Source organism: Pelecanus crispus, unplaced genomic scaffold (assembly GCF_030463565.1).
Source record: "Pelecanus crispus isolate bPelCri1 unplaced genomic scaffold, bPelCri1.pri SCAFFOLD_127, whole genome shotgun sequence".
Taxonomy (NCBI): Eukaryota; Metazoa; Chordata; class Aves; order Pelecaniformes; family Pelecanidae; genus Pelecanus; species Pelecanus crispus.
This window is the reverse complement of record NW_027461255.1, coordinates 102,764-126,991: the sequence shown is the minus strand read 5'-3', so window position 1 is coordinate 126,991 and position 24,228 is coordinate 102,764. Positions and strand designations below refer to the sequence as shown.

Here is a 24,228-nt window from a genome sequence, read left to right as displayed (position 1 = left end):
CCCCCTTGGGTGGAGGCGCCCTTGGGTGGAGGCGCCCTTGGGTGGAGCCCCCTTGGGTGGAGGCGCCCTTGGGTGGAGCCCCCTTGGGTGGAGCCCCCTTGGGTGGAGTCGCCTTGGGTGGAGCCGCCTTGGGTGGAGCCCCCTTGGGTGGAGGCGCCCTTGGGTGGAGGCGCCCTTGGGTGGAGGCGCCCTTGGCTGGAGGCGCCCTTGGGTGGAGGCGCCCTTGGGTGGAGCCCCCTTGGGTGGAGCCCCCTTGGGTGGAGCCCCCTTGGCTGGAGGTGCCCTTGGGTGGAGACCCCTTGGGTGGAGGCGCCCTTGGGTGGAGGTGCCCTTGGGTGGAGCCCCCTTGGGTGGAGGCGCCCTTGGGTGGCGCCCCCTTGGGTGGAGGCGCCCTTGGGTGGAGCCCCCTTGGATGGAGCCCCCTTGGGTGGAGCCCCCTTGGGTGGAGCCCCCTTGGATGGAGCCCCCTTGGGTGGAGCCCCCTTGGGTGGAGGCGCCCTTGGGTGGAGCCCCCTTGGGTGGAGCCCCCTTGGGTGGAGCTGCCTTGGCTGGAGCCCCCTTGGGTGGAGGTGCCCTTGGGTGGAGGCGCCCTTGGGTGGAGCCCCCTTGGGTGGAGGCGCCCTTGGGTGGAGCCCCCTTGGGTGGAGCCCCCTTGGCTGGAGGCGCCCTTGGGTGGAGGTGCCCTTGGGTGGAGCCCCCTTGGGTGGAGCCACCCAACCCACCCACCCTGACCTTGACTCCTTTGTCCCGCCACCACCACGAGGGCGAAGGAGACCTCATCCTGTGGCCCCCCCCGGCGCCCCCCGCCCCCCCTCCCCCAGAGCGGGGTGGTCTTCTCAGCCACCCCACCGCCCTGACCTTCATCTCCTCCTCCAGCTGCCTCTTCAGGTCCTCCAGCTGCTGGGTGTACGACTGCTTGCCCCGGGTGAGCTGTGAGATCAGGGCCTCCTTCTCCTCCAGCTGGCGGGACAGCTCTCCTGCGGAGGTGGGGCAGCAGGAGGGTGAAGATGTGGGGCGGGAGGGTGAAGATGTGGGGCGGGAGGGTGAAGATGTGGGGCTGGGGGGGGTGCCACGTGGCAGAGCTCCCACCGTTCTCGGTCTGGAGCTTGGCCCGCTGGGTGCTGGTGTCGTTGAGGACGCGTTGGGTCTCCTCCAGCTTCGCCCGGTGCTCGGCCGCTTGGTCCTCCAGGCCGCGGGAGACCTTCTCCATGGCCACCTTGGAGGAGCGACGGGTGAAGCGGGAGCCCGGCGGGCGCCGGCGGCGAGGAGACATCCACCGCGGCCTCCTCCTCACCTTGGCCTTGACCAGCTGCTCCGCGTTGGAGCTGAGATCGTCCAGCTCCAGCTTGAGCTCGCTCTTCTCCTTCTCCAGCTTCTGCTTGACGCGCTGCAGGTTGTCGAGCTGCTCGCTCAGCTCGGCCACGCTGTCGGCGTGCTTCTTGCGCAGCGCGGCGGCCGTGGCCTCGTGCTGCAGGGTGGCCTCCTCCAGGTCCCGCCGCATCTTCTGGAACTCCGCCTCCCGCTTCTTGTTGAGCTCCAGCTGCACCGAGGTGGCGCCGCCCGCCTCCTCCAGCCGCTCGCTGATCTCCTCCAGCTCCCGCGACAGCTCCGAGCGCAGCTTCTCCACCTTGGCCCGGCCCGTCCGCTCCGCCTCCAGCTCCTCCTCCAGCTCCTCGATGCGCGCCTGCGGCCCGGCGGTGGAGAGGTGGTCCTCAGGCTGGGCTCCACCCAGCTCATCCGCTCCGCCCAACCAGCTGGAGAATCCTCAACCCCAGCCAACCAGCTGGAGACTCTTCAACTCAGCTCAGCCCAACCAGCTGGAGACTCTTCAACTCAACCCAACCAACTGGAGACTCTTCAACTCAGCTCAGCCCAACCAGCTGGAGACTCTTCAACCCAACCCAACCAGCTGGAGACTCCTCAACCCAACCCAACCAGCTGGAGACTCTTCAACTCAGCTCAGCCCAACCAGCTGGAGACTCTTCAACTCAACTTAGCCCAACCCAACTCATTGGAGACTCTTCAACTCAACTTAGCCCAACCCAACTCATTGGAGACTCTTCAACTCAACTTAGCCCAACCCAACTCATTGGAGACTCTTCAACTCAACTTAGCCCAACCCAACTCATTGGAGACTCTTCAACTCAACTTAGCCCAACCCAACTCATTGGAGACTCTTCAACTCAACTTAGCCCAACCCAACTCATTGGAGACTCTTCAACTCAGCTCAACCCAACCAACTGGAGACTCCTCAACCCAGCTCAACCAGCTGGAGCCTCTTCAACCCAACCCAATCCAAGCAGCCGGAGCCTCTTCAACCCAACCCAACCAGCTGGAGAATCTTCAACCCAACCCAATCCAAGCAGCCGGAGCCTCTTCAACCCAACCCAAGCAGCTGGAGAATCTTCAACCCAACCCAACCCAAGCAGCCGGAGCCTCTTCAACCCAACCCAAGCAGCTGGAGAATCTTCAACCCAACCCAACCCAAGCAGCCGGAGCCTCTTCAACCCAACCCAAGCAGCTGGAGAATCTTCAACCCAACCCAATCCAAGCAGCCGGAGCCTCTTCAACCCAACCCAAGCAGCTGGAGAATCTTCAACCCAACCCAACCCAAGCAGCCGGAGCCTCTTCAACCCAACCCAAGCAGCTGGAGAATCTTCAACCCAACCCAACCCAACCCAAGCAGCTGGAGAATCTTCAACCCAACCCAACCCAAGCAACTGGAGCCTCTTCAACCCAACCCAAGCCGCCGGAGGCTCTCCCGCCCAGCCCAGCTAGGCGGAGATGAGATCCCTCACCTGCAGCTCTTTCAGCTTCTTCTGGAGCTGCAGAGCCAGTGCCTGCTCGTCCTCGATCTTGCTGTTCTGCTGGTGGATCTCAAACTCCTTCCTGCAGAGGAGGGCGGAGAGCGCTGAGGTCCCCGCCCGCGCCCCCTGAGCAGGCCGGGCCGGGGAGGGGGGTCCGGCCTCACTTCTTGAGCTTCTCCTCCAGCTGCTGCTTGTCGTTCTCCAGGTCCATGATGTTCTCCTGGGTCAGCTTCAAGTCGCCTTCCAGCTTCCTCTTGGCCCGTTCCAGGTCCATCCGGATCTTCTTCTCCTGCTCCAGGGAACCCTCGAGCTGCGGAAAAACACGGGAATGGGGGAGAAACCTCGGGTTTTGATCCTCGCTGCCCCAGGAAGCGCCTCGTCGGCGCCCGTGGTGGGAGCGGCCCGCACTCACGTCATCCGCCTGCTGTTCCAGCTTGACTTTGGCCTTCGTCAAGGTGTTGACCTTGTCTTCCTCCGCCTGCAGGTCATCCAGCGCTTGCTGGTGAGCTTCTTGCAGGGCCTTCTTCTCCTTCGTCAGCTTGGCGATGGTCTCGTCCAGCCCGGCCATCTCCTCTGTGAGGTTCTTGACCTGCAGGAGGAGAAGCATCAGGCCTCCGCGGTGCCAGGGGTGGGGCAGAGCTGGGGGAGGTGGCTGTTGGCCTCGGCCAATGAGGCTGCTTCAGTGCGGCAGAACCCAAAGGGCCTTGGGTCTTCTTGATGTAGACCGACCCAACCCAACCAGCCTTGGGTCTTCCCAACCCAACCAGCCTTGGGTCTTCCCAACCCAACCCAACCAGCCTTGGGTCTTCCCAACCCAACCAGCCTTGGGTCTTCCCAACCCAACCCAACCAGCCTTGGGTCTTCCCAACCCAACCAGCCTTGGGTCTTCCCAACCCAACCCAACCAGCCTTGGGTCTTCCCAACCCAACCAGCCTTGGGTCTTCCCAACCCAACCCAACCAGCCTTGGGTCTTCCCAACCCAACCAGCCTTGGGTCTTCCCAACCCAACCCAACCAGCCTTGGGTCTTCCCAACCCAACCCAACCAGCCTTGGGTCTTCCCAACCCAACCAGCCCAACCCAACCAGCCTTGGATCTTCCCAACCCAACCAGCCTTGGGTCTTCCCAACCCAACCCAACCAGCCTTGGGTCTTCCCAACCAGTGTTGGGTCTTCCCAACCCAACCCAACCAGCCTTGGGTCTTCCCAACCCAACCAGCCTTGGGTCTTCTCAACCCAACCCAACCAGCCTTGGGTCTTCCCAACCCAACCAGCCTTGGGTCTTCTCAACCCAACCCAACCAGCCTTGGGTCTTCCCAACCCAACCAGCCTTGGGTCTTCCCAACCCAACCCAACCAGCCTTGGGTCTTCCCAACCCAACCAGCCCAACCCAACCAGCCTTGGATCTTCCCAACCCAACCAGCCTTGGGTCTTCCCAACCCAACCCAACCAGCCTTGGGTCTTCCCAACCAGTGTTGGGTCTTCCCAACCCAACCCAACCAGCCTTGGGTCTTCCCAACCAGTGTTGGGTCTTCCCAACCCAACCCAACCAGCATTGGGTCTTCCCAACCCAACCAGCCCAACCCAACCAGCCTTGGATCTTCCCAACCCAACCAGCCTTGGGTCTTCCCAACCCAACCCAACCAGGCCGACTGGAGTCTCTTCAGCGGAGGCCTCGGCCTCCTCCCGCCCTCACCTTGTTCTCGGTGGCGTGTTTCTCCTTCTCCACCTTGGCCAGGGTCAGCTCCAGGTCGTCGATGTCCTTCTTGAGCTCCGAGCACTCGTCCTCCAGCTTCCTCTTCTTGGCCGTCAGCTCGGCGTTCATCTCCTCCTCGTCCTCCAGCCGCTCCGTCAGCTCCTTCACCTTGGCCTCCAGCTGGATCTTGTTCTTGATCAGCTGGTCGCAGCGCTCCTCGGCGTCGTTGAGGTTGTCCTGCTCCTGCGTCGGGGCGAGGCGGGGGGGGGGGGTGAAGCGGGGTGCCCCCCCCCCCCCCCCCAAGGTGGTTTTGGGGAGGGGGCGACCTCACTCACGGCCTGCACTTGGAGCTGAAGGTCGTTCTTCTCCTGCAGCAGCGAGACCATCTTCTCCTCCAGCTCCTTCCGCCGGGCCTCCGACTTCTCCAGGGCCTCCTTCAGCCGCCCAAACTCCTCCTTCATGCTCTGCACCGCAGCCCAGGAGACCAATAGCGACGCCCCATCCCCTCGACCCCGCCCGGCCCGCCCCGCCCGTCGCCTCCTCCCACCTGCATCTCCTTCTCCGTCTCGGCGCTCTTCAGCAAGGGCTTGATCTTGAAGTAGAGCTTCATCCAGGGCCAGTTCTTCACCCCCATGAAGGCCCGGACGTTCCACTGGATCACCAAGAGCGCGTCCCTACGGCGGGGACACCCCGTTGGTCCCGGAGCCGGGGAGCCGCGGGAGGTCCCTCCCCGCGGAGAAAGCCCCTCACCGGCGCTCCAGGATCTTCTGGAACTCGATGCGCATCAGCTGGCCCCGAGCCTGCGCCTGGATGCGGGTGATGATGCGGGAGAGGCGCTCGTCCCGCATCTCCTCCAGCAGCCCCAGCAGCCCGGCCTTGAAGAAGACCTGGTGGGAGGAAGGAGGTGGGCGAGGGGGGTGGCGGGGTTGGGGGCGGGGGGTTGGGGGTGGGGGCGGGGGTGGAGGCGGGGGCGGGAGGGGCAGATGGAGCTGGAGAGGGGGGTGGTCACGTGGGGGGGGCACCATGGGGTCCACGTGACCACGTGGGTGGTGGGAGCACGAGGTCCACATGACCTCCTGGGTGGTGGAACCGTGGGGTCCATGTGACCTCCTGGGTGGTGGGACCTTGGGGTCCACATGATCTCCATGGGTGGTGGGACCTTGGGGTCCACATGACCACGTGGGTGGTGGGAGCACGAGGTCCACGTGATCTCCATGGGTGGTGGGACCACAGGGTCCATGTGATCTCCATGGGTGGTGGGACCATGGGGTCCATGTGGCCACGCGGGTGGTGGGACCACAGGATCCATGTGACCTTGTGGGTGGTGGGACCATGGGGTCCACGTGATCTGGGTGGTGGGACCATGGGGTCCATGCGACCACGCGGGTGGTGGGACCTTGGGGTCCATGTGACCACGCGGGTGGTGGGAGCACGGGGTCCATGTGATCTCCATGGGTGGTGGGACCTTGGGGTCCATGTGATCTCCATGGGTGGTGGGACGACGGGGTCCATGTGACCACATGGGTGGTGGGACAACAGGGTCCATGTGACCATGTGGGTGGTGGGACCATGGGGTCCACGTGATCTGGGTGGTGGGACCATGGGGTCCATGTGATCTCCATGGGTGGTGGGACGACGGGGTCCATGTGACCACATGGGTGGTGGGACGACAGGGTCCATGTGACCATGTGGGTGGTGGGACCATGGGGTCCATGCAACCACGCGGGTGGTGGGACCATGGGGTCCATGTGATCGCCATGGGTGGTGGGACCATGGGGTCCATGCGACCACGCAGGTGGTGGGACCATGGGGTCCATGTGACCACGTGGGTGGTGGGACCATGGGGTCCACATGATCACATGGGTGGTGGGACCGTGAGGTCCATGTGACCACGCGGGTGGTGGGACCATGGGGTCCATGTGACCGCGTGGGTGGTGGGACCATGAGGTCCACGTGACCGTGTGGGTGGTGGGACCACAGGACCCATGTGACATCGTGGGTGGTGGGACCATGGGGTCCACGTGATCACATGGGTGGTGGGACCGTGAGGTCCATGTGAGCATGTGGGTGGTGGGAGCACGAGGTCCACGTGACCTCCTGGGTGGAACAGCGGCCACCGCGCCCTCACCTTGGTGTGCCCGAACTTGTACTGGCTGTGGTCGATGTCGAGGGACCCCAGGAGCTTCTCGGCGCCCTTGCGGCTGTCGATGAACTGCCCCTCGGGGATGGCGGCCGGGTTCAGGATGCGGTACCTGGCCGTCGGGGGGGGACGGGACACCCCAAAAAATCAACCCCACTGGGATTGGCCGCCACCACCCCGCCCCGGCCACGCCCCCCCGGTCCGCGTCTCCTACCGCTGCCGGAAGTCCCCGTAGAGGACGCGGTTGGGGAAGCCCTTGCGGCAGATGCGGATGCCCTCCAGCACCCCATTGCAGCGGAGCTGGTGCATCACCAAGGGGTTGTCCATCACGCCTGGCGGTGGGTGAGAGGGCGGGCGGGGTCAGCCAGGGGCCACGCCCACCCCCCCGTCCCCTTTGTCCCCGCCCTTTTCTCACCCGGCTCCTTCCGCTCGTTCGGGATGAGGCAGCGGACGAAGTGGGGGTGGGTGGTCTTGAGGTTGGCCATCAGCTTGTTGAGGTTCTCCTGTTGAGGAGGGAAGAGGCTGACCAATGGGGCGGCGGGGCGATCCTCCGTGGGGCGGGGTCGTCCGCCCTCTGCCCCCCGGCGGGGTCGCTACCGTGGGTGCCTCACCCGGTGCAGGGCGGAGACGGTCTGGAAGGAGGAACCTTTCTTCTTGGCTCCTTTCCCCTTGCCTCCATCGCCGCCTGGGGAGGAGAGGGGTGGGGTGAGGCGGGGACGGAGGCGGCTGCCGCGGGTGGGCGTCTCCCCCGTCCACCCGCCCCTCCGTCACCCCGCCTTCCGTCCACCCACCGGCGTCTGCCCCGGCGTAGTTGGAGAAGAGGTTGGCCAAGAGCTTGAGGGCCGATTTCTGGTAGAGCCCCACCACCGTCTCGTTGAGGGGGTCCTTGTTCTTCTCCAACCAGCCGATGATGTTGTAGTCCACCGTGCCGGCGTAGTGGATGAGCGAGAAGTGAGCTTCCGGCTTCCCCTTGACGTTATGCGGCTTCCCGAAGTTGGCCGACTTGCCCAGGTGATTATCGAAGAGCTTGGCCTTGAAGGTCATGTCCGAGGCCTTGGGGAACATGCACTCCTCCTCCAGGATGGACATGATCCCCATGGGCTGCGGAGCAGAAGACCTCGTTGGCCACTGAGCACGACCCAACGGGTCGCTGGCAGGCTCCGACTGGCTGGCTCTTTCTCCAGCAGCCCCCGGGGGAGGTGGCACCTTCTCGATGAGGTCGATGCAGGCCTGGAGGTCCATGCCGAAGTCAATGAACTCCCACTCGATCCCCTCCTTCTTGTACTCCTCCTGCTCCAGCACGAACATGTGGTGGTTGAAGAACTGCTGCAGCTTCTCGTTGGTGAAGTTGATGCAGAGCTGCTCGAAGCTGTTGAACTGGGGGAGGAGAGAGGGGACGGGCGGCGGGGTCAACGCAACGCCTAGCGGGGTCAACGGGGTCAACTCCACACCCCATGGGATCAACGGGCTCAACTCAACACCCAATGGGGTCAACTCAACACCCAACGGGGTCAACTCAACACCCAACGGGATCAAGGGGCTCAACACCCAACGGGGTCAACAGAACACCCAGTGGGATCAACGGGGTCAGCTCAACACCCAACGGGGTCAACGTAACATCCAATGAGATCAATAGGGTCAAGTGAACATCTGGTAAGGTTAATGGACGCCCAATGGGATCAATGGGGTCAACCTGAGACCCAGCGGGGTCAACTGAACACCCAACGGGGTCAACCAAACACCCAGTGGGATCAACGGGGTCAATTCAACACCCATCGGGGTCAACTGAACACCCAATGGGATCAACAGGCTCAACTGAACACCCAACGGGCTCAGTGGGGTCAACTCAACACCCAACAGGGTCAACCAAACACCCAGTGGGATCAACAGGGTCAACTCAACACCCAATGGGGTCAACTCAACACACAATGGGGTCAACTCAACACACAATGGGGTCAACTCAACACCCAATGGGGTCAACTCAACACCCAATGGGGTCAACCAAATACCCAATGGGATCAAGGGGCTCAACTCAACACCCAGCGGGCTCAACTCAACACCCAGCGGGCTCAAGGGGCTCAACTCAACACCCAATGGGCTCAACACCCAACGGGGTCAACTCAACACCCAACGGGATCAACGGGGTCAACTCAACACCCAATGGGGTCAACTCAACACCCAACGGGATCAAGGGGCTCAACTCAACACCCAATGGGCTCAACACCCAACGGGGTCAACTCAACACCCAACGGGATCAACGGGGTCAACTCAACACCCAATGGGGTCAACTCAACACCCAACGGGATCAAGGGGCTCAACTCAACACCCAATGGGCTCAACACCCAACGGGGTCAACTCAACACCCAACGGGATCAAGGGGCTCAACTCAACACCCAATGGGCTCAACTCAACACCCAACGGGATCAAGGGGCTCAACTCAACACCCAATGGGGTCAACCAAATACCCAACGGGATCAACGGGCTCAACTCAACACCCAGCGGGCTCAAGGGGCTCAACTCAACACCGAATGGGGTCAACTCAACACCCAACGGGGTCTAAGGGGCTCAACTCAACACCCAGTGGGCTCAACTCAACACCCAATGGGATCAACGGGCTCAACTCAACACCCAACGGGATCAAGGGGCTCAACTCAACACCCAGTGGGCTCAACTCAACACCCAATGGGATCAAGGGGCTCAACTCAACACCCAATGGGATCAACGGGCTCAACTCAACACCCAACGGGATCAAGGGGCTCAACTCAACACCCAATGGGGTCAACTCAACACCCAACGGGATCAAGGGGCTCAACTCAACACCCAATGGGATCAACGGGCTCAACTCAACACCCAATGGGGTCAACTCAACACCCAACGGGGTCAAGGGGCTCAACTCAACACCCAATGGGATCAACGGGCTCAACTCAACACCCAATGGGGTCAACTCAACACCCAACGGGGTCAAGGGGCTCAACTCAACACCCAATGGGCTCAACACCCAACGGGGTCAACTCAACACCCAACGGGATCAACGGGGTCAACTCAACACCCAATGGGCTCAACTCAACACCCAACGGGGTCAAGGGGCTCAACTCAACGCCCAACGGGCTCAACTCAACACCCAACGGGCTCAAGGGGCTCAACTCAACACCCAATGGGCTCAACTCAACACCCAACGGGATCAAGGGGCTCAACTCAACAGCGAATGGGATCAACGGGCTCAACTCAACACCCAATGGGCTCAACTCAACACCCAACGGGATCAAGGGGCTCAACTCAACACCCAGCGGGCTCAAGGGGCTCAACTCAACACCCAATGGGCTCAACTCAACACTCAACGGGCTCAAGGGGCTCAACTCAACACCGAATGGGGTCAACTCAACACCCAACGGGGTCAAGGGGCTCAACTCAACACCCAATGGGATCAACGGGCTCAACTCAACGCCGAATGGGATCAAGGGGCTCAACTCAACACCCAACGGGCTCAACTCAACACCCCATGGGGTCAACTCAACACCCAACGGGATCAAGGGGCTCAACTCAACACCCAATGGGATCAACGGGCTCAACTCAACACCCAATGGGGTCAACTCAACACCCAACGGGGTCAACTCAACACCCAATGGGATCAACGGGCTCAACTCAACACCCAATGGGGTCAACTCAACACCCAACGGGGTCAACTCAACACCCAACGGGGTCAAGGGGCTCAACTCAACACCCAATGGGATCAACGGGCTCAACTCAACACCCAATGGGGTCAACTCAACACCCAACGGGGTCAACTCAACACCCAACGGGGTCAAGGGGCTCAACTCAACACCCAATGGGATCAACGGGCTCAACTCAACACCCAATGGGGTCAACTCAACACCCAACGGGCTCAACTCAACACCCAACGGGGTCAAGGGGCTCAACTCAACACCCAACGGGCTCAACACCCAACGGGGTCAACTCAACACCCAAGGGGCTCAACACCCAATGGGCGCAACACAGCGGGGTCCGGCGGGCCTCACGTCGAAGATCTCGAAGCCGGCGATGTCCAGCACGCCGATGAAGTACTGCCGCGGCTGCTTGGTCTCCAGCGAGTTGTTGATCCGCACCACCATCCAGTTGAACATCTTCTCGTAGACGGCCTTGGCCAAGGCCCCGATGGAGTAGTAGACCTGCTGGACGTTCTGCCCCTTGGTGACGTACTCGTTGCCCACCTTCACCCGCGGGTGACACAAGCCCTTGAGGAGATCCGCCGAGTTCAGCCCCATCAGGTAAGCCGACTTGTCGGCGTCTGCGCGGCAAGATGACGACGCCGGGGGTCAGGCCCCGCCCGGTGACCCCCAAAACCCCTCCGCCCCCCCCCCCCCGCCCCGCCCCCTCGACCCGCCTTCGGTGCCGTCCGGCTCCGCCTGCTCCTCCCGTTGCTTCTGCTTGAACTTCATGTTGCCCAAGTGCATGATGGCGCCCGTCAGCTTGTAGACGCCGGCCTTCTCCTCGCCGGTGAAGCCCAGGACGTCGAAAGCGCTCTGGGGGGCGGAGGTGGGGTGGAGGGGGGCGGCTGGGGGTGCCTCTGCCCTTCCGTGGATTCATCCGTCTGTCCGTGGACTCATCCGTCCGTCCATCCATCCATGAGGAGTCATCCATCCATGGCCTCATCCATCCACCCATGGCCTCATCCATCCATGGCCTCATCCATCCATGGCCTCATCCATCCACCCATGGCCTCATCCACCCATGGCCTCATCCATCCATGGCCTCATCCACCCATGGTCTCATCCATCCATGGCCTCATCCATCCATGGCCTCATCCATCCATCCATGGCCTCATCCACCCATGGCCTCATCCATCCATGGTCTCATCCATCCATGGTCTCATCCATCCATGGCCTCATCCATCCATCCGTGGCCTCATCCATCCATGGCCTCATCCATCCATGGCCTCATCCACCCATGGCCTCATCCATCCATGGTCTCATCCATCCATGGCCTCATCCATCCATGGCCTCATCCATCCATGGCCTCATCCATCCATGGCCTCATCCACCCATGGCCTCATCCATCCATCCATGGCCTCATCCATCCATGGCCTCATCCACCCATGGCCTCATCCATCCATGGTCTCATCCATCCATGGTCTCATCCACCCATGGCCTCATCCATCCACCCATGGCCTCATCCATCCATGGCCTCATCCATCCATGGCCTCATCCATCCATGGCCTCATCCACCCATGGCCTCATCCATCCATCCATGGCCTCATCCATCCATGGCCTCATCCACCCATGGCCTCATCCATCCATCCATGGCCTCATCCATCCATGGCCTCATCCACCCATGGCCTCATCCATCCATGGTCTCATCCATCCATGGCCTCATCCATCCATCCATGGCCTCATCCATCCATGGTCTCATCCATCCATGGTCTCATCCATCCATCCATGGCCTCATCCATCCATGGCCTCATCCACCCATGGCCTCATCCATCCACCCATGGCCTCATCCATCCATGGTCTCATCCATCCATGGTCTCATCCACCCATGGCCTCATCCATCCACCCATGGCCTCATCCATCCATGGCCTCATCCATCCATGGCCTCATCCATCCATGGCCTCATCCACCCATGGCCTCATCCATCCATCCATGGCCTCATCCATCCATGGCCTCATCCACCCATGGCCTCATCCATCCATGGTCTCATCCATCCATCCATGGCCTCATCCATCCATGGTCTCATCCATCCATGGCCTCATCCATCCACCCATGGCCTCATCCATCCATCCATGGCCTCATCCACCCATGGCCTCATCCATCCATGGCCTCATCCATCCATCCATGGCCTCATCCATCCATCCATGGCCTCATCCATCCATGGCCTCATCCACCCATGGCCTCATCCACCCATGAGGACACCCTCCCCACCTCCAGCCTCTCCTTCACCCCTCCTCATCCAGCCGGACCATCCCCGCGGGATGTCCGCCTCCCGCCCCACCGCTCACGTCGGTTGCCGACAGCTCTTCTGAGTCGTCGATGGAGGCCACGGTCACCTCTCCTTGGGAGACGTAGCTGTAGTCGTAGGGGTTGTTGGTGATGAGAAGCATCTCTGCTCCGCCGCGGCCGACGACGGAGAGCGGGAGTGAGCGTTCCCGGCGGCCAAAGGGCCCCAAATGGTCCTCGCTCGCCCCGAGAACGAGGAGTCCCCTTGGAGGAGGGGAGGGAGGAGAAGCTCCGCCCCCCGCAGCGTGGTGCCCGACTCACCCAGCAGCTCCGGCTTCTTGTTGGAGAGGATCTGGTAGAAGATGTGGTAGTTCCTCTCAGCCTTCAGCTGGAAGATGACGCGGGACTTCTCCAGGAGGTCTGGGAGGGTGGGGAGAAGGTGGGGGGAGGTTGGGATGAGGAGGTGGAGGGATGGAGACACGGACGGATGGAGACACGGAGGGATGGGACAGTGGGATGAGGAGACGGAGGCGTGAGGAGATGGAGGCACCAGGAGATGGAGGCACCAAGAGATGGAGGCACCAGGAGATGGAGGATCAGATGGACGGTGGGGTGAGGCGATGGATGAGGAGACGGAGACATGAGGAGATGAATGGATGGATGAGAAGATGGAGGCACCAAGAGATGGAGACAGCAGGAGGTGGAGACAGCAGGAGATGGAGACACCAGGAGATGGAGGTGGAGACAGCAGGAGATGGAGATGGAGACAGCAGGAGATGGAGACAGCAGGAGATGGAGGTGGAGACAGCAGGAGATGGAGACAGCAGGAGATGGAGATGGAGACAGCAGGAGATGGAGACACCAGGAGATGGAGACACCAGGAGATGGAGGTGGAGACAGCAGGAGGTGGAGACAGCAGGAGATGGAGACACCATGAGATGGAGATGGAGACACCAGGAGATGGAGACAGCAGGAGATGGAGATGGAGACAGCAGGAGGTGGAGATGGAGACAGCAGGAGATGGAGACACCAGGAGATGGAGACACCAGGAGATGGAGGTGGAGACAGCAGGAGGTGGAGACAGCAGGAGATGGAGATGGAGACAGCAGGAGATGGAGATGGAGACAGCAGGGGATGGAGGTGGAGACACCAGGAGATGGAGATGGAGACAGCAGGGGATGGAGATGGAGACAGCAGGAGGTGGAGATGGAGACAGCAGGAGATGGAGGTGGAGACAGCAGGAGGTGGAGATGGAGACAGCAGGAGATGGAGACAGCAGGAGATGGAGACAGCAGGAGATGGAGGTGGAGACACCAGGAGATGGAGGTGGAGACACCAGGAGATGGAGATGGAGACAGCAGAAGATGGAGACAGCAGGAGATGGAGACAGCAGGAGGTGGAGATGGAGACGCCAGGAGATGGAGACAGCAGGAGATGGAGGTGGAGACAGCAGGAGGTGGAGATGGAGACAGCAGGAGATGGAGACACCAGGAGGTGGAGACAGCAGGAGGTGGAGATGGAGACAGCAGGAGGTGGAGATGGAGACACCAGGGGATGGAGACAGCAGGAGATGGAGATGGAGACACCAGGAGATGGAGGTGGAGACACCAGGAGATGGAGACACCAGGGGATGGAGACACCAGGAGATGGAGACAGCAGGAGGTGGAGATGGAGACGCCAGGAGATGGAGACAGCAGGAGATGGAGGTGGAGACAGCAGGAGGTGGAGATGGAGACAGCAGGAGGTGGAGATGGAGACAGCAGGAGATGGAGATGGAGACAGCAGGAGGTGGAGATGGAGACAGCAGGAGATGGAGATGGAGACAGCAGGAGGTGGAGATGGAGACAGCAGGAGGTGGAGATGGAGACACCAGGGGATGGAGACAGCAGGAGATGGAGATGGAGACACCAGGAGATGGAGGTGGAGACACCAGGAGATGGAGACACCAGGGGATGGAGACACCAGGAGATGGAGACAGCAGGAGGTGGAGGTGGAGACACCAGGAGATGGAGGTGGAGACAGCAGGGGATGGAGATGGAGACAGCAGGAGATGGAGACAGCAGGAGATGGAGACAGCAGGAGGTGGAGATGGAGACGCCAGGAGATGGAGACACCAGGAGATGGAGGTGGAGACAGCAGGAGGTGGAGATGGAGACAGCAGGAGGTGGAGGTGGAGACAGCAGGAGGTGGAGATGGAGACACCAGGGGATGGAGGTGGAGACACCAGGAGATGGAGACACCAGGGGATGGAGACACCAGGAGATGGAGACAGCAGGAGGTGGAGACAGCAGGAGATGGAGACACCAGGGGATGGAGACAGCAGGGGATGGAGGCGGAGGCTCGGATGGACGGCGGGACGAGGAGACGCACGGACGGACGCCAACTCACAGGTCTCGATGTCGGCCGACGCCAACTTCCCGGTGGCCCCGAAATGGATCCGGATGAACTTCCCCTGGGAGAGCCGGCGGCGTGAGGTGGAGGTGGCCGGTAGGCCCCGCCCCATAGGCCCCGCCCCATAGGCCCCGCCCCATAGGCCCCGCCCCCCCCGCCACTCACGAATCGGGAGGAGTTGTCGTTGCGGACGGTCTTGGCGTTGCCGAAGGCCTCCAGGGCGGGGTTGGCCTGGATGATCTGGTCCTCCAGGGTGCCCTGGGGTGGGGACACGGGGACAAGGGTGGGGCGGGTGGGCGGGGCGAGCGCCGGGCGGGGCGGGCGTGGCCCGCAGGCCCCACCTTGCTGCTATTGGCCGCCTCCTTCTTGCGGTCGCCGATGGCGGCGATGCTGGCGAAGTATTGGATGACCCGCTTGGTGTTGACCGTCTTCCCCGCCCCGGATTCTCCGCTGGGGGCGATGTGTGGGGAGATGGCGGAGGCGTGTGACGGCGGCTTCTCCCGCCCCACGGCTATGGGGCAGCTCTCCGCCCCACGGCTATGGGGCGGCTTCTCCACCCCACCGCTACGGGGCGGCTTCTCCCGCCCCACGGCTACGGGGCGGCTTCTCCGCCCCACCGCTATGGGGCAGCTTCTGCCGCCCCACCGCTATGGGGCAGCTTCTCCGCCCCACCGCTATGGGGCAGCTTCTCCCACCCTTCTCCTGCCCCACCGCTATGGGGCAGCTTCTCCGCCCCACCGCTATGGGGCAGCTTCTCCCACCCTTCTCCTGCCCCACCACTATGGGGCAGCTTCTCCCACCCTTCTCCTGCCCCACCGCTATGGGGCAGCTTCTCTGCCCCACCGCTATGGGGCAGCTTCTCCCACCCTTCTCCTGCCCCACCGCTATGGGGCAGCTTCTCCCGCCCTTCTCCTGCCCCACCGCTATGGGGCAGCTTCTCCGCCCCACCGCTATGGGGCAGCCTCTCCTGCCCCACCGCTATGGGGCGGCTTCTTCTGCCCCACCGCTATAGGGCAGCTTCTCCGCCCCACCGCTATGGGGCAGCTTCTCCCACCCTTCTCCTGCCGCACCGCTATGGGGCAGCTTCTCCGCCCCACCGCTATGGGGCAGCTTCTCCCACCCTTCTCCTGCCCCACCGCTATGGGGCAGCTTCTCCGCCCCACCGCTATGGGGCAGCTTCTCCCACCCTTCTCCTGCCCCACCGCTATGGGGCAGCTTCTCCCGCCCTTCTCCTGCCCCACCGCTATGGGGCAGCTTCTCCGCCCCACCGCTATGGGGCAGCTTCTCCCACCCTTCTCCTGCCCCACCACTATGGGGCAGCTTCTCCCACCCTTCTCCTGCCCCACCGCTATGGGGCAGCTTCTCCGCCCCACTGCTATGGGGCAGATTCTCCCGCCCCACCACTACGGGGCGGCTTCTCCGCCCCACCGCTATAGGGCAGCTTCTCCGCCCCACCGCTATGGGGCAGCTTCTCCCGCCCTTCTCCTGCCCCACCGCTATGGGGCAGCTTCTCCACCCCACCGCTATGGGGCGGGGCCGTGGGGCGCGGGGACTTACGTGATGAGGATGGACTGGTTCTCCCGGTCTGGTGGGGGCGAGGAAGATCAAGCATGAGGTTCTGAAGGGCCACCTGGGCTCTGCCCCACATCTCCCGCCCCACATCTCCCGCCCCACATCTCCACGCCCCCAAAGAAGCCAGGGGAGGGGGTTCCGGGGGTCAACCAAAGGAGGTCCTCACCCGTCAGCATGTTCTGGTAGGCGTTGTCGGAGATGGAGAAGATGTGGGGCGGAGCTTCGCTCCGCTTCTTGCCCCGGTAGGCGGCCACCACCTCGGCGTTGTAGACGGGCAACCACTTGTAGGGGTTGACGGTCACGCAGAAGAGCCCCGAGTAGGTCTGGAGGAGGGGCCGGGGGGTCAGGGCTGGGAGGTCCCACCCCACCGGGAGGGGACGGCTCGGGTCTGGGGGGTCCCGTGAGGTCCCAGGTTGGGACATCTTGGGTGTAGGTGGCCCCGTGGGGCTGGAGAGGGGACATCTTGGGTCTGGTGCCCCCAAAATGGTCTGGAGATGGGACATCTCGGGTCTGGGTGGCCCAAGGGGTCCTGGGATGGGACCATCTTGGGGCTGGAGATGGGTCATCTTGGGTCTGGGTGGCCCAAGGGGTCCTGGGATGGGACCATCTTGGGGCTGGAGATGGGTCATCTTGGGTCTGGTGTCCCCATGAGGTCCCAGGTTGGGACATCTTGGGTGTAGGTGGCCCAAGTGGTCCTGGGATGGGACCATCTTGGGTGTGGGTGGTCCTGGGATGGGACCGTCTTGGGTCTGGAGATGGGACATGTTGGGTCTGGTGGCCCCATGAGGTCCCAGGTTGGGACATCTTGGGTGTAGGTGGCCCAAGGGGTCCTGGGATGGGACATCTCGGGTCTGGGTGACCCACATGGTCTGGAGATGGGACATGTTGGGCGTAGGTGGCCCAAGGGGTCCTGGGATGGGACCATCTTGGGTCTGGAGGTGGGACATGTTGGGTCTGGAGATGGGACATCTTGGGTCTGGAGGTGGGACATGTTGGGTCTGGAGATGGGACATCTTGGGTCTGGTGGCCCCATGAGGTCCCAGGTTGGGACCATCTTGGGTGTAGGTGGCCCCGTGGGGCTGGAGAGGGGACATCTTGGGTCTGGTGCCCCCAAAATGGTCTGGAGATGGGACATCTCGGGTGTAGGTGGCCCAAGGGGTCCTGGGATGGGACATCTTGGGTGTAGGTGGCCCCGTGGGGCTGGAGAGGGGACATCTTGGGTCTGGTGCCCCCAAAATGGTCTGGAGATGGGACATGTTGGGCGTAGGTGGCCCAAGGGGTCCTGGGATGGGACCATCTTGGGGCTGGAGATGGGACATCTCGGGTCTGGGTGGCCCCATGGGTCTGGAGATGGGACATGTTGGGTCTGGTGGCCCAAGGGGTCCAGGGATGGGACATCTTGGGTGTAGGTGGCCCAAGGGGTCCAGGGATGGGACATCTTGGGTCTGGTGGCCCGAAGGGGGTGGAGATGGGACATGTTGGGTCTAGGTGACCCACACAGTCTGGAGATGGGACATGTTGGGTCTGGGTGGCCCCATGGGTCTGGAGATGGGACATGTTGGGTCTGGTGGCCCAAGGGGTCCTGGGATGGGACCATCTTGGGTCTGGAGGTGGGACATGTTGGGTCTGGAGATGGGACATGTTGGGTCTGGAGATGGGACATCTTGGGTCGGGTGGCCCCATGAGGTCCCAGGTTGGGACATCTTGGGTGTAGGTGGCCCAAAGAGTCCTGGGATGGGACATCTCGGGTCTGGGTGACCCACATGGTCTGGAGATGGGACATGTTGGGCGTAGGTGGCCCAAGGGGTCCTGGGATGGGACCATCTTGGGTCTGGAGGTGGGACATGTTGGGTCTGGAGATGGGACATCTTGGGTCTGGTGGCCCCATGAGGTCCCAGGTTGGGACCATCTTGGGTGTAGGTGGCCCCGTGGGGCTGGAGAGGGGACATCTTGGGTCTGGTGCCCCCAAAATGGTCTGGAGATGGGACATCTCGGGTCTGGGTGGCCCCATGGGTCTGGAGATGGGACATGTTGGGTCTGGTGGCCCAAGGGGTCCAGGGATGGGACATCTTGGGTGTAGGTGGCCCAAGGGGTCCAGGGATGGGACATCTTGGGTCTGGTGGCCCGAAGGGGGTGGAGATGGGACATGTTGGGTCTAGGTGACCCACACAATCTGGAGATGGGACATGTTGGGTCTGGGTGGCCCCATGGGTCTGGAGATGGGACATCTCGGGTCTGGTGGCCCAAGGGGTCCAGGGATGGGACATCTTGGGTGTAGGTGGCCCAAAGAGTCCTGGGATGGGACCATCTTGGGGCTGGAGGTGGGACATGTTGGGTCTGGTGTCCCCATGAGGTCCCAGGTTGGGACATCTTGGGTGTAGGTGGCCCAAGTGGTCCTGGGATGGGACCATCTTGGGTGTGGGTGGTCCTGGGATGGGACCATCTTGGGTCTGGAGATGGGACATGTTGGGTCTGGTGTCCCCATGAGGTCCCAGGTTGGGACATCTTGGGTGTAGGTGGCCCAAGGGGTCCTGGGATGGGACCATCTTGGGTCTGGAGATGGGACATCTTGGGTCTGGGTGGCCCAAGGGGTCCAGGGATGGGACATCTTGGGTCTGGTGGCCCGAAGGGGGTGGAGATGGGACATGTTGGTTCTGGGTGGCCCCATGGGTCTGGAGATGGGACATGTTGGGTCTGGTGGCCCAAGGGGTCCTGGGATGGGACATCTTGGGGCTGGAGATGGAACATGTTGGGTCTGGGTGGCCCCATGGGTCTGGAGATGGGACATGTTGGGTCTGGGTGGCCCCATGGGTCTGGAGATGGGACATGGTGGCCCCAAGAGGTGCCAGGATGGGACACGTCGGGGCTGGGTGGCCCCAGGCGGGGGGCGCGGGGTTGTCCGCGCCCCGGGTGGGCTCTGGAGGACCTCGTGGCCCCGACTCACGTAGATCATCCAGGCGGCGTAGCGCTCCTTGAGGTTGTAGAGGACGGCGGGCTCGTGGAGGAAGGTCAGCATGGCCATGTCCTCGATCTTGTCGAACTTGGGCGGGTTCTGCTGGTGGACGTCGGCCTCCTTCACCGTCAGCGTCTGCGGGGGAGGGGGGGGGGGTTGGGGGGCGCCCCAGGGTTGGGGTCTCCCAAGGGTTGGGGTCTCCCAAGGGTTGGGGTCTTCTCTAATGGGTTGGGGTCTTTGATGGGTTGGGTTCTCCTATGGGTTGGGGTCTTCCAATGGGTTGGGGTCTTCTCTAATGGTTTGGGGTCTTTGATGGGTTGGGTTCTCCTATGGGTTGGGGTCTTCCAATGGGTTGGGGTCTCCTCTAATGGGTTGGGGTCTTTGATGGGTTGGGTTCTCCTATGGGTTGGGGTCTTCCAATGGGTTGGGGTCTCCCAAGGGTTGGGGTCTCCTCTAATGAGTTGGGGTCTCCACTAATGGGTTGGGGTCTTCTCTAATGGGTTGGGGTCTTTGATGAGTTGGGTTCTCCAATGGATTGGGGTCTCCATGGGTTGGGGTCTTCTTTAATGGGTTGGGGTCTCCTCTAATGGGTTGGGGTCTCCTCTAATGGGTTGGGACCTCCCAAGGGTTGGGGTCTCCTCTAATGAGTTGGGGTCTTTGATGGGTTGGGGTCTCCCAAGGGTTGGGGTCTCCGATGGGTTGGGGTCTCCTCTAATGGGTTGGGGTCTTCACTAATGGGTTGGGGTCTTTGATGGGTTGGGTTCTCCTATGGGTTGGGGTCTTCCAATGGGTTGGGGTCTCCCAAGGGTTGGGGTCTCCCAAGGGTTGGGGTCTCCTCTAATGGGTTGGGGTCTCCATGGGTTGGGGTCTCCCAAGGGTTGGGGTCTCCAAGGGTTGGGGTCTCCTCTAATGGGTTGGGGTCTCCAAGGGTTGGGGTCTCCACTAATGGGTTGGGGTCTCCATGGGTTGGGGTCTCCAAGGGTTGGGGTCTCCATGGGTTGGGGTCTCCCAAGGGTTGGGGTCTTTGATGGGTTGGGGTCTCCCAAGGGTTGGGGTCTTCCAATGGGTTGGGGTCTCCATGGGTTGGGGTCTCCAAGGGTTGGGGTCTCCAAGGGTTGGGGTCTCCATGGGTTGGGGTCTCCCAAGGGTTGGGGTCTCCCAAGGGTTGGGGTCTCCAAGGGTTGGGGTCTCCAAGGGTTGGGGTCTCCATGGGTTGGGGTCTCCCAAGGGTTGGGGTCTTTGATGGGTTGGGGTCTCCCAAGGGTTGGGGTCTCCAAGGGTTGGGGTCTCCATGGGTTGGGGTCTTCTCTAATGGGTTGGGGTCTCCCAAGGGTTGGGGTCTCCAAGGGTTGGGGTCTCCTCTAATGGGTTGGGGTCTTCTCTAATGGGTTGGGGTCTCCAAGGGTTGGGGTCTCCTCTAATGGGTTGGGGTCTCCATGGGTTGGGGTCTCCAAGGGTTGGGGTCTCCAAGGGTTGGGGTCTCCTCTAATGGGTTGGGGTCTCCATGGGTTGGGGTCTCCAAGGGTTGGGGTCTCCAAGGGTTGGGGTCTCCATGGGTTGGGGTCTCCCAAGGGTTGGGGTCTCCAAGGGTTGGGGTCTCCAAGGGTTGGGGTCTCCATGGGTTGGGGTCTCCCAAGGGTTGGGGTCTCCAAGGGTTGGGGTCTCCTCTAATGGGTTGGGGTCTCCAAGGGTTGGGGTCTCCACTAATGGGTTGGGGTCTCCATGGGTTGGGGTCTCCCAAGGGTTGGGGTCTCCCAAGGGTTGGGGTCTCCAAGGGTTGGGGTCTCCTCTAATGGGTTGGGGTCTCCATGGGTTGGGGTCTCCATGGGTTGGGGTCTCCAAGGGTTGGGGTCTCCCAAGGGTTGGGGTCTCCCAAGGGTTGGGGTCTCCAAGGGTTGGGGTCTCCAAGGGTTGGGGTCTCCAAGGGTTGGGGTCTCCTCTAATGGGTTGGGGTCTCCATGGGTTGGGGTCTCCATGGGTTGGGGTCTCCAAGGGTTGGGGTCTCCAAGGGTTGGGGTCTCCATGGGTTGGGGTCTCCATGGGTTGGGGTCTCCAAGGGTTGGGGTCTCCATGGGTTGGGGTCTCCAAGGGTTGGGGTCTCCCAAGGGTTGGGGTCTCCAAGGGTTGGGGTCTCCCAAGGGTTAGGGTCTTTGATGGGTTGGGGTCTCCCAAGGGTTGGGGTCTTCCAATGGGTTGGGGTCTCCATGGGTTGGGGTCTCCAAGGGTTGGGGTCTCCAAGGGTTGGGGTCTCCTCTAATGGGTTGGGGTCTCCAAGGGTTGGGGTCTCCATGGGTTGGGGTCTCCAAGGGTTGGGGTCTCCTCTAATGGGTTGGGGTCTCCAAGGGTTGGGGTCTCCATGGGTTGGGGTCTCCTCTAATGGGTTGGGGTCTCCATGGGTTGGGGTCTCCATGGGTTGGGGTCTCCAAGGGTTGGGGTCTCCAAGGGTTGGGGTCTCCAAGGGTTGGGGTCTCCACGGGTCAGCGGGGGGTGGGAGGGGTCTATTTCCCCAGAGGCCCTCCCCCTTGCAGGGCGCCCCCTGTGGGTTGGGAGGTCCCCCCCTCCCCATTCCCCCTTCGCCCCCCACCTCCCCGCTCCCCCCCACACTGACCCCTCCCCCCCATTGACCCCTCCCCCCCAACCCCCCGCCCCCACCCCCTGCCCCCACCCCCTCCCATTAACCCCTCGCCCCCCAACCCCAAATTAACCCCTCCCGCCCCAAATTAACCCCTCCCCCCACCCGTGACCCCTCCCCACAGCCCTCCCCCACCCTCTCCCATTAACCCTTCACCCCCAGCCCCACACTGACCCCTCCCGCCCCAAATTAACCCCTCCTGCCCCACATAGACCCCTCCCCGCCCCACACTGACCCCTCCTGCCCCACACTGACCCCTCCTGCCCCACACTGACCCCTCCTGCCCCACACTGACCCCTCCCCACCCCACACTGACCCCTCCTGCCCCACACTGACCCCTCCTGCCCCACATAGACCCCTCCCCACCCCACACTGACCCCTCCCCACCCCACACTGACCCCTCCCGCCCCTGCCCCCCAACCCCAAATTAACCCCTCCCGCCCCAAATTAACCCCTCCTGCCCCACATAGACCCCTCCCCGCCCCACACTGACCCCTCCCCGCCCCACACTGACCCCTCCTGCCCCACACTGACCCCTCCCACCCCAAATTAACCCCTCCTGCCCCACATAGACCCCTCCCCGCCCCACACTGACCCCTCCCGCCCCACACTGACCCCTCCCACGCCTGCCCCCAACCCCAAATTAACCCCTCCTGCCCCACACTGACCCCTCCCCACCCCACATAGACCCCTCCCCACCCCACACTGACCCCTCCTGCCCCACACTGACCCCTCCCCACCCCACACTGACCCCTCCCGCCCCACACTGACCCCTCCCGCCCCTGCCCCCCAACCCCAAATTAACCCCTCCCGCCCCACACTGACCCCTCCCACCCCAAATTAACCCCTCCTGCCCCACATAGACCCCTCCTGCCCCACACTGACCCCTCCTGCCCCACACTGACCCCTCCCGCCCCACACTGACCCCTCCCACCCCAAATTAACCCCTCCTGCCCCACATAGACCCCTCCCCACCCCACACTGACCCCTCCCGCCCCACACTGACCCCTCCCACCCCAAATTAACCCCTCCTGCCCCACATAGACCCCTCCCCGCCCCACACTGACCCCTCCCACCCCAAATTAACCCCTCCTGCCCCACACTGACCCCTCCCCACCCCACATAGACCCCTCCCGCCCCACACTGACCCCTCCCACCCCACACTGACCCCTCCCGCCCCACACTGACCCCCTCCCACCCCTGCCCCCCAACCCCAAATTAACCCCTCCTGCCCCACCCTGCCCCCCTCCCCGCCCCACCCTGCCCCCACCTCTCCGAGCTCGGTCTGCACGGTGACCTCCCCCCCCTGGCGCCCCAGCACCCGGCCCCGCACGAACTCCTGCCGGGGGTGGGGGACGAAGCAGTGGCTGCGGGGGTCGAAGGGCCGGGCCTGGGCCGCCAGGCGCTCCCGCTCGCCCGGCCGCAGGTAGGGGGCTGCCGCCCCCAGCGCCGCCTCCCCCATCCTGCCCGGGATGGACGGCACCCCTCAGTGCCCCATAGCGCCCGGGGGTGCCCCATAGCGCCCAGGGGTGCCCCATAGCGCCAGTGGGGCCCCCCATAGCCCCCAGCGCCGCCTCCCCCATCCTGCCCGGGATGGACGGCACCCCTCAGTGCCCCATAGCGCCCAGGGGTGCCCCATAGCGCCCGTGGGACCCCCCCATGGTGGGGAGTGACCCCCCCCCATAGCGCCCAGGGGTGCCCCATAGCGCCAGTGGGACCCCCCATAGCCCCCAGCGCCGCCTCCCCCATCCTGCCCGGGATGGACGGCACCCCTCAGTGCCCCATAGCACCCGGGGGTGCCCCATAGCGCCCAGGGGTGCCCCATAGCGCCAGTGGGGCCCCCCATAGCCCCCAGCGCCGCCTCCCCCATCCTGCCCGGGATGGACGGCACCCCTCAGTGCCCCATAGCACCCAGGGGACCCCCCCATAGGGCCAAGGGGTGCCCCATAGCGCCCAGGGGTGCCCCATAGCGCCCATGGGACCCCCCCATAGCCCCCAGCGCCGCCTCCCCCCATCCTGCCCGGGATGGACGGGACCCCTCAGTGCCCCATAGCGCCCAGGGGACCCCCCCATAGGGCCGAGGGGTGCCCCATAGCGCCCATGGGACCCC

General features: G+C 63.1%; 1 protein-coding gene across 1 annotated transcript in view; it reads right to left on the bottom strand.

Annotated features, from left to right (window-relative positions):
* The window catches only part of LOC104030237 (myosin-6-like), a 32,218-nt gene extending 8,638 nt beyond the window's left edge, over positions 1–23,580 (bottom strand). Inside the window, exons 1-27 of the mRNA XM_075727327.1 lie at positions 23,389–23,580; positions 19,478–19,621; positions 16,700–16,856; positions 16,519–16,546; positions 15,303–15,411; positions 15,127–15,219; positions 14,959–15,022; positions 12,892–12,990; positions 12,633–12,736; positions 11,022–11,160; positions 10,657–10,925; positions 7,847–8,017; positions 7,432–7,741; positions 7,252–7,325; positions 7,056–7,143; positions 6,855–6,972; positions 6,629–6,752; positions 5,251–5,387; positions 5,048–5,174; positions 4,836–4,964; positions 4,501–4,743; positions 3,220–3,396; positions 2,972–3,117; positions 2,799–2,889; positions 1,295–1,684; positions 1,090–1,216; positions 859–977 (exon numbers count right to left, since the gene is read on the bottom strand). Coding sequence (XP_075583442.1) covers positions 859–977; positions 1,090–1,216; positions 1,295–1,684; positions 2,799–2,889; positions 2,972–3,117; positions 3,220–3,396; positions 4,501–4,743; positions 4,836–4,964; positions 5,048–5,174; positions 5,251–5,387; positions 6,629–6,752; positions 6,855–6,972; positions 7,056–7,143; positions 7,252–7,325; positions 7,432–7,741; positions 7,847–8,017; positions 10,657–10,925; positions 11,022–11,160; positions 12,633–12,736; positions 12,892–12,990; positions 14,959–15,022; positions 15,127–15,219; positions 15,303–15,411; positions 16,519–16,546; positions 16,700–16,856; positions 19,478–19,621; positions 23,389–23,580 — 3,969 coding nt within the window. The remainder of the gene's footprint in view (positions 1–858; positions 978–1,089; positions 1,217–1,294; positions 1,685–2,798; positions 2,890–2,971; positions 3,118–3,219; positions 3,397–4,500; positions 4,744–4,835; positions 4,965–5,047; positions 5,175–5,250; positions 5,388–6,628; positions 6,753–6,854; positions 6,973–7,055; positions 7,144–7,251; positions 7,326–7,431; positions 7,742–7,846; positions 8,018–10,656; positions 10,926–11,021; positions 11,161–12,632; positions 12,737–12,891; positions 12,991–14,958; positions 15,023–15,126; positions 15,220–15,302; positions 15,412–16,518; positions 16,547–16,699; positions 16,857–19,477; positions 19,622–23,388) is intronic.
* Between the last annotated feature and the right edge of the window lie 648 nt (positions 23,581–24,228).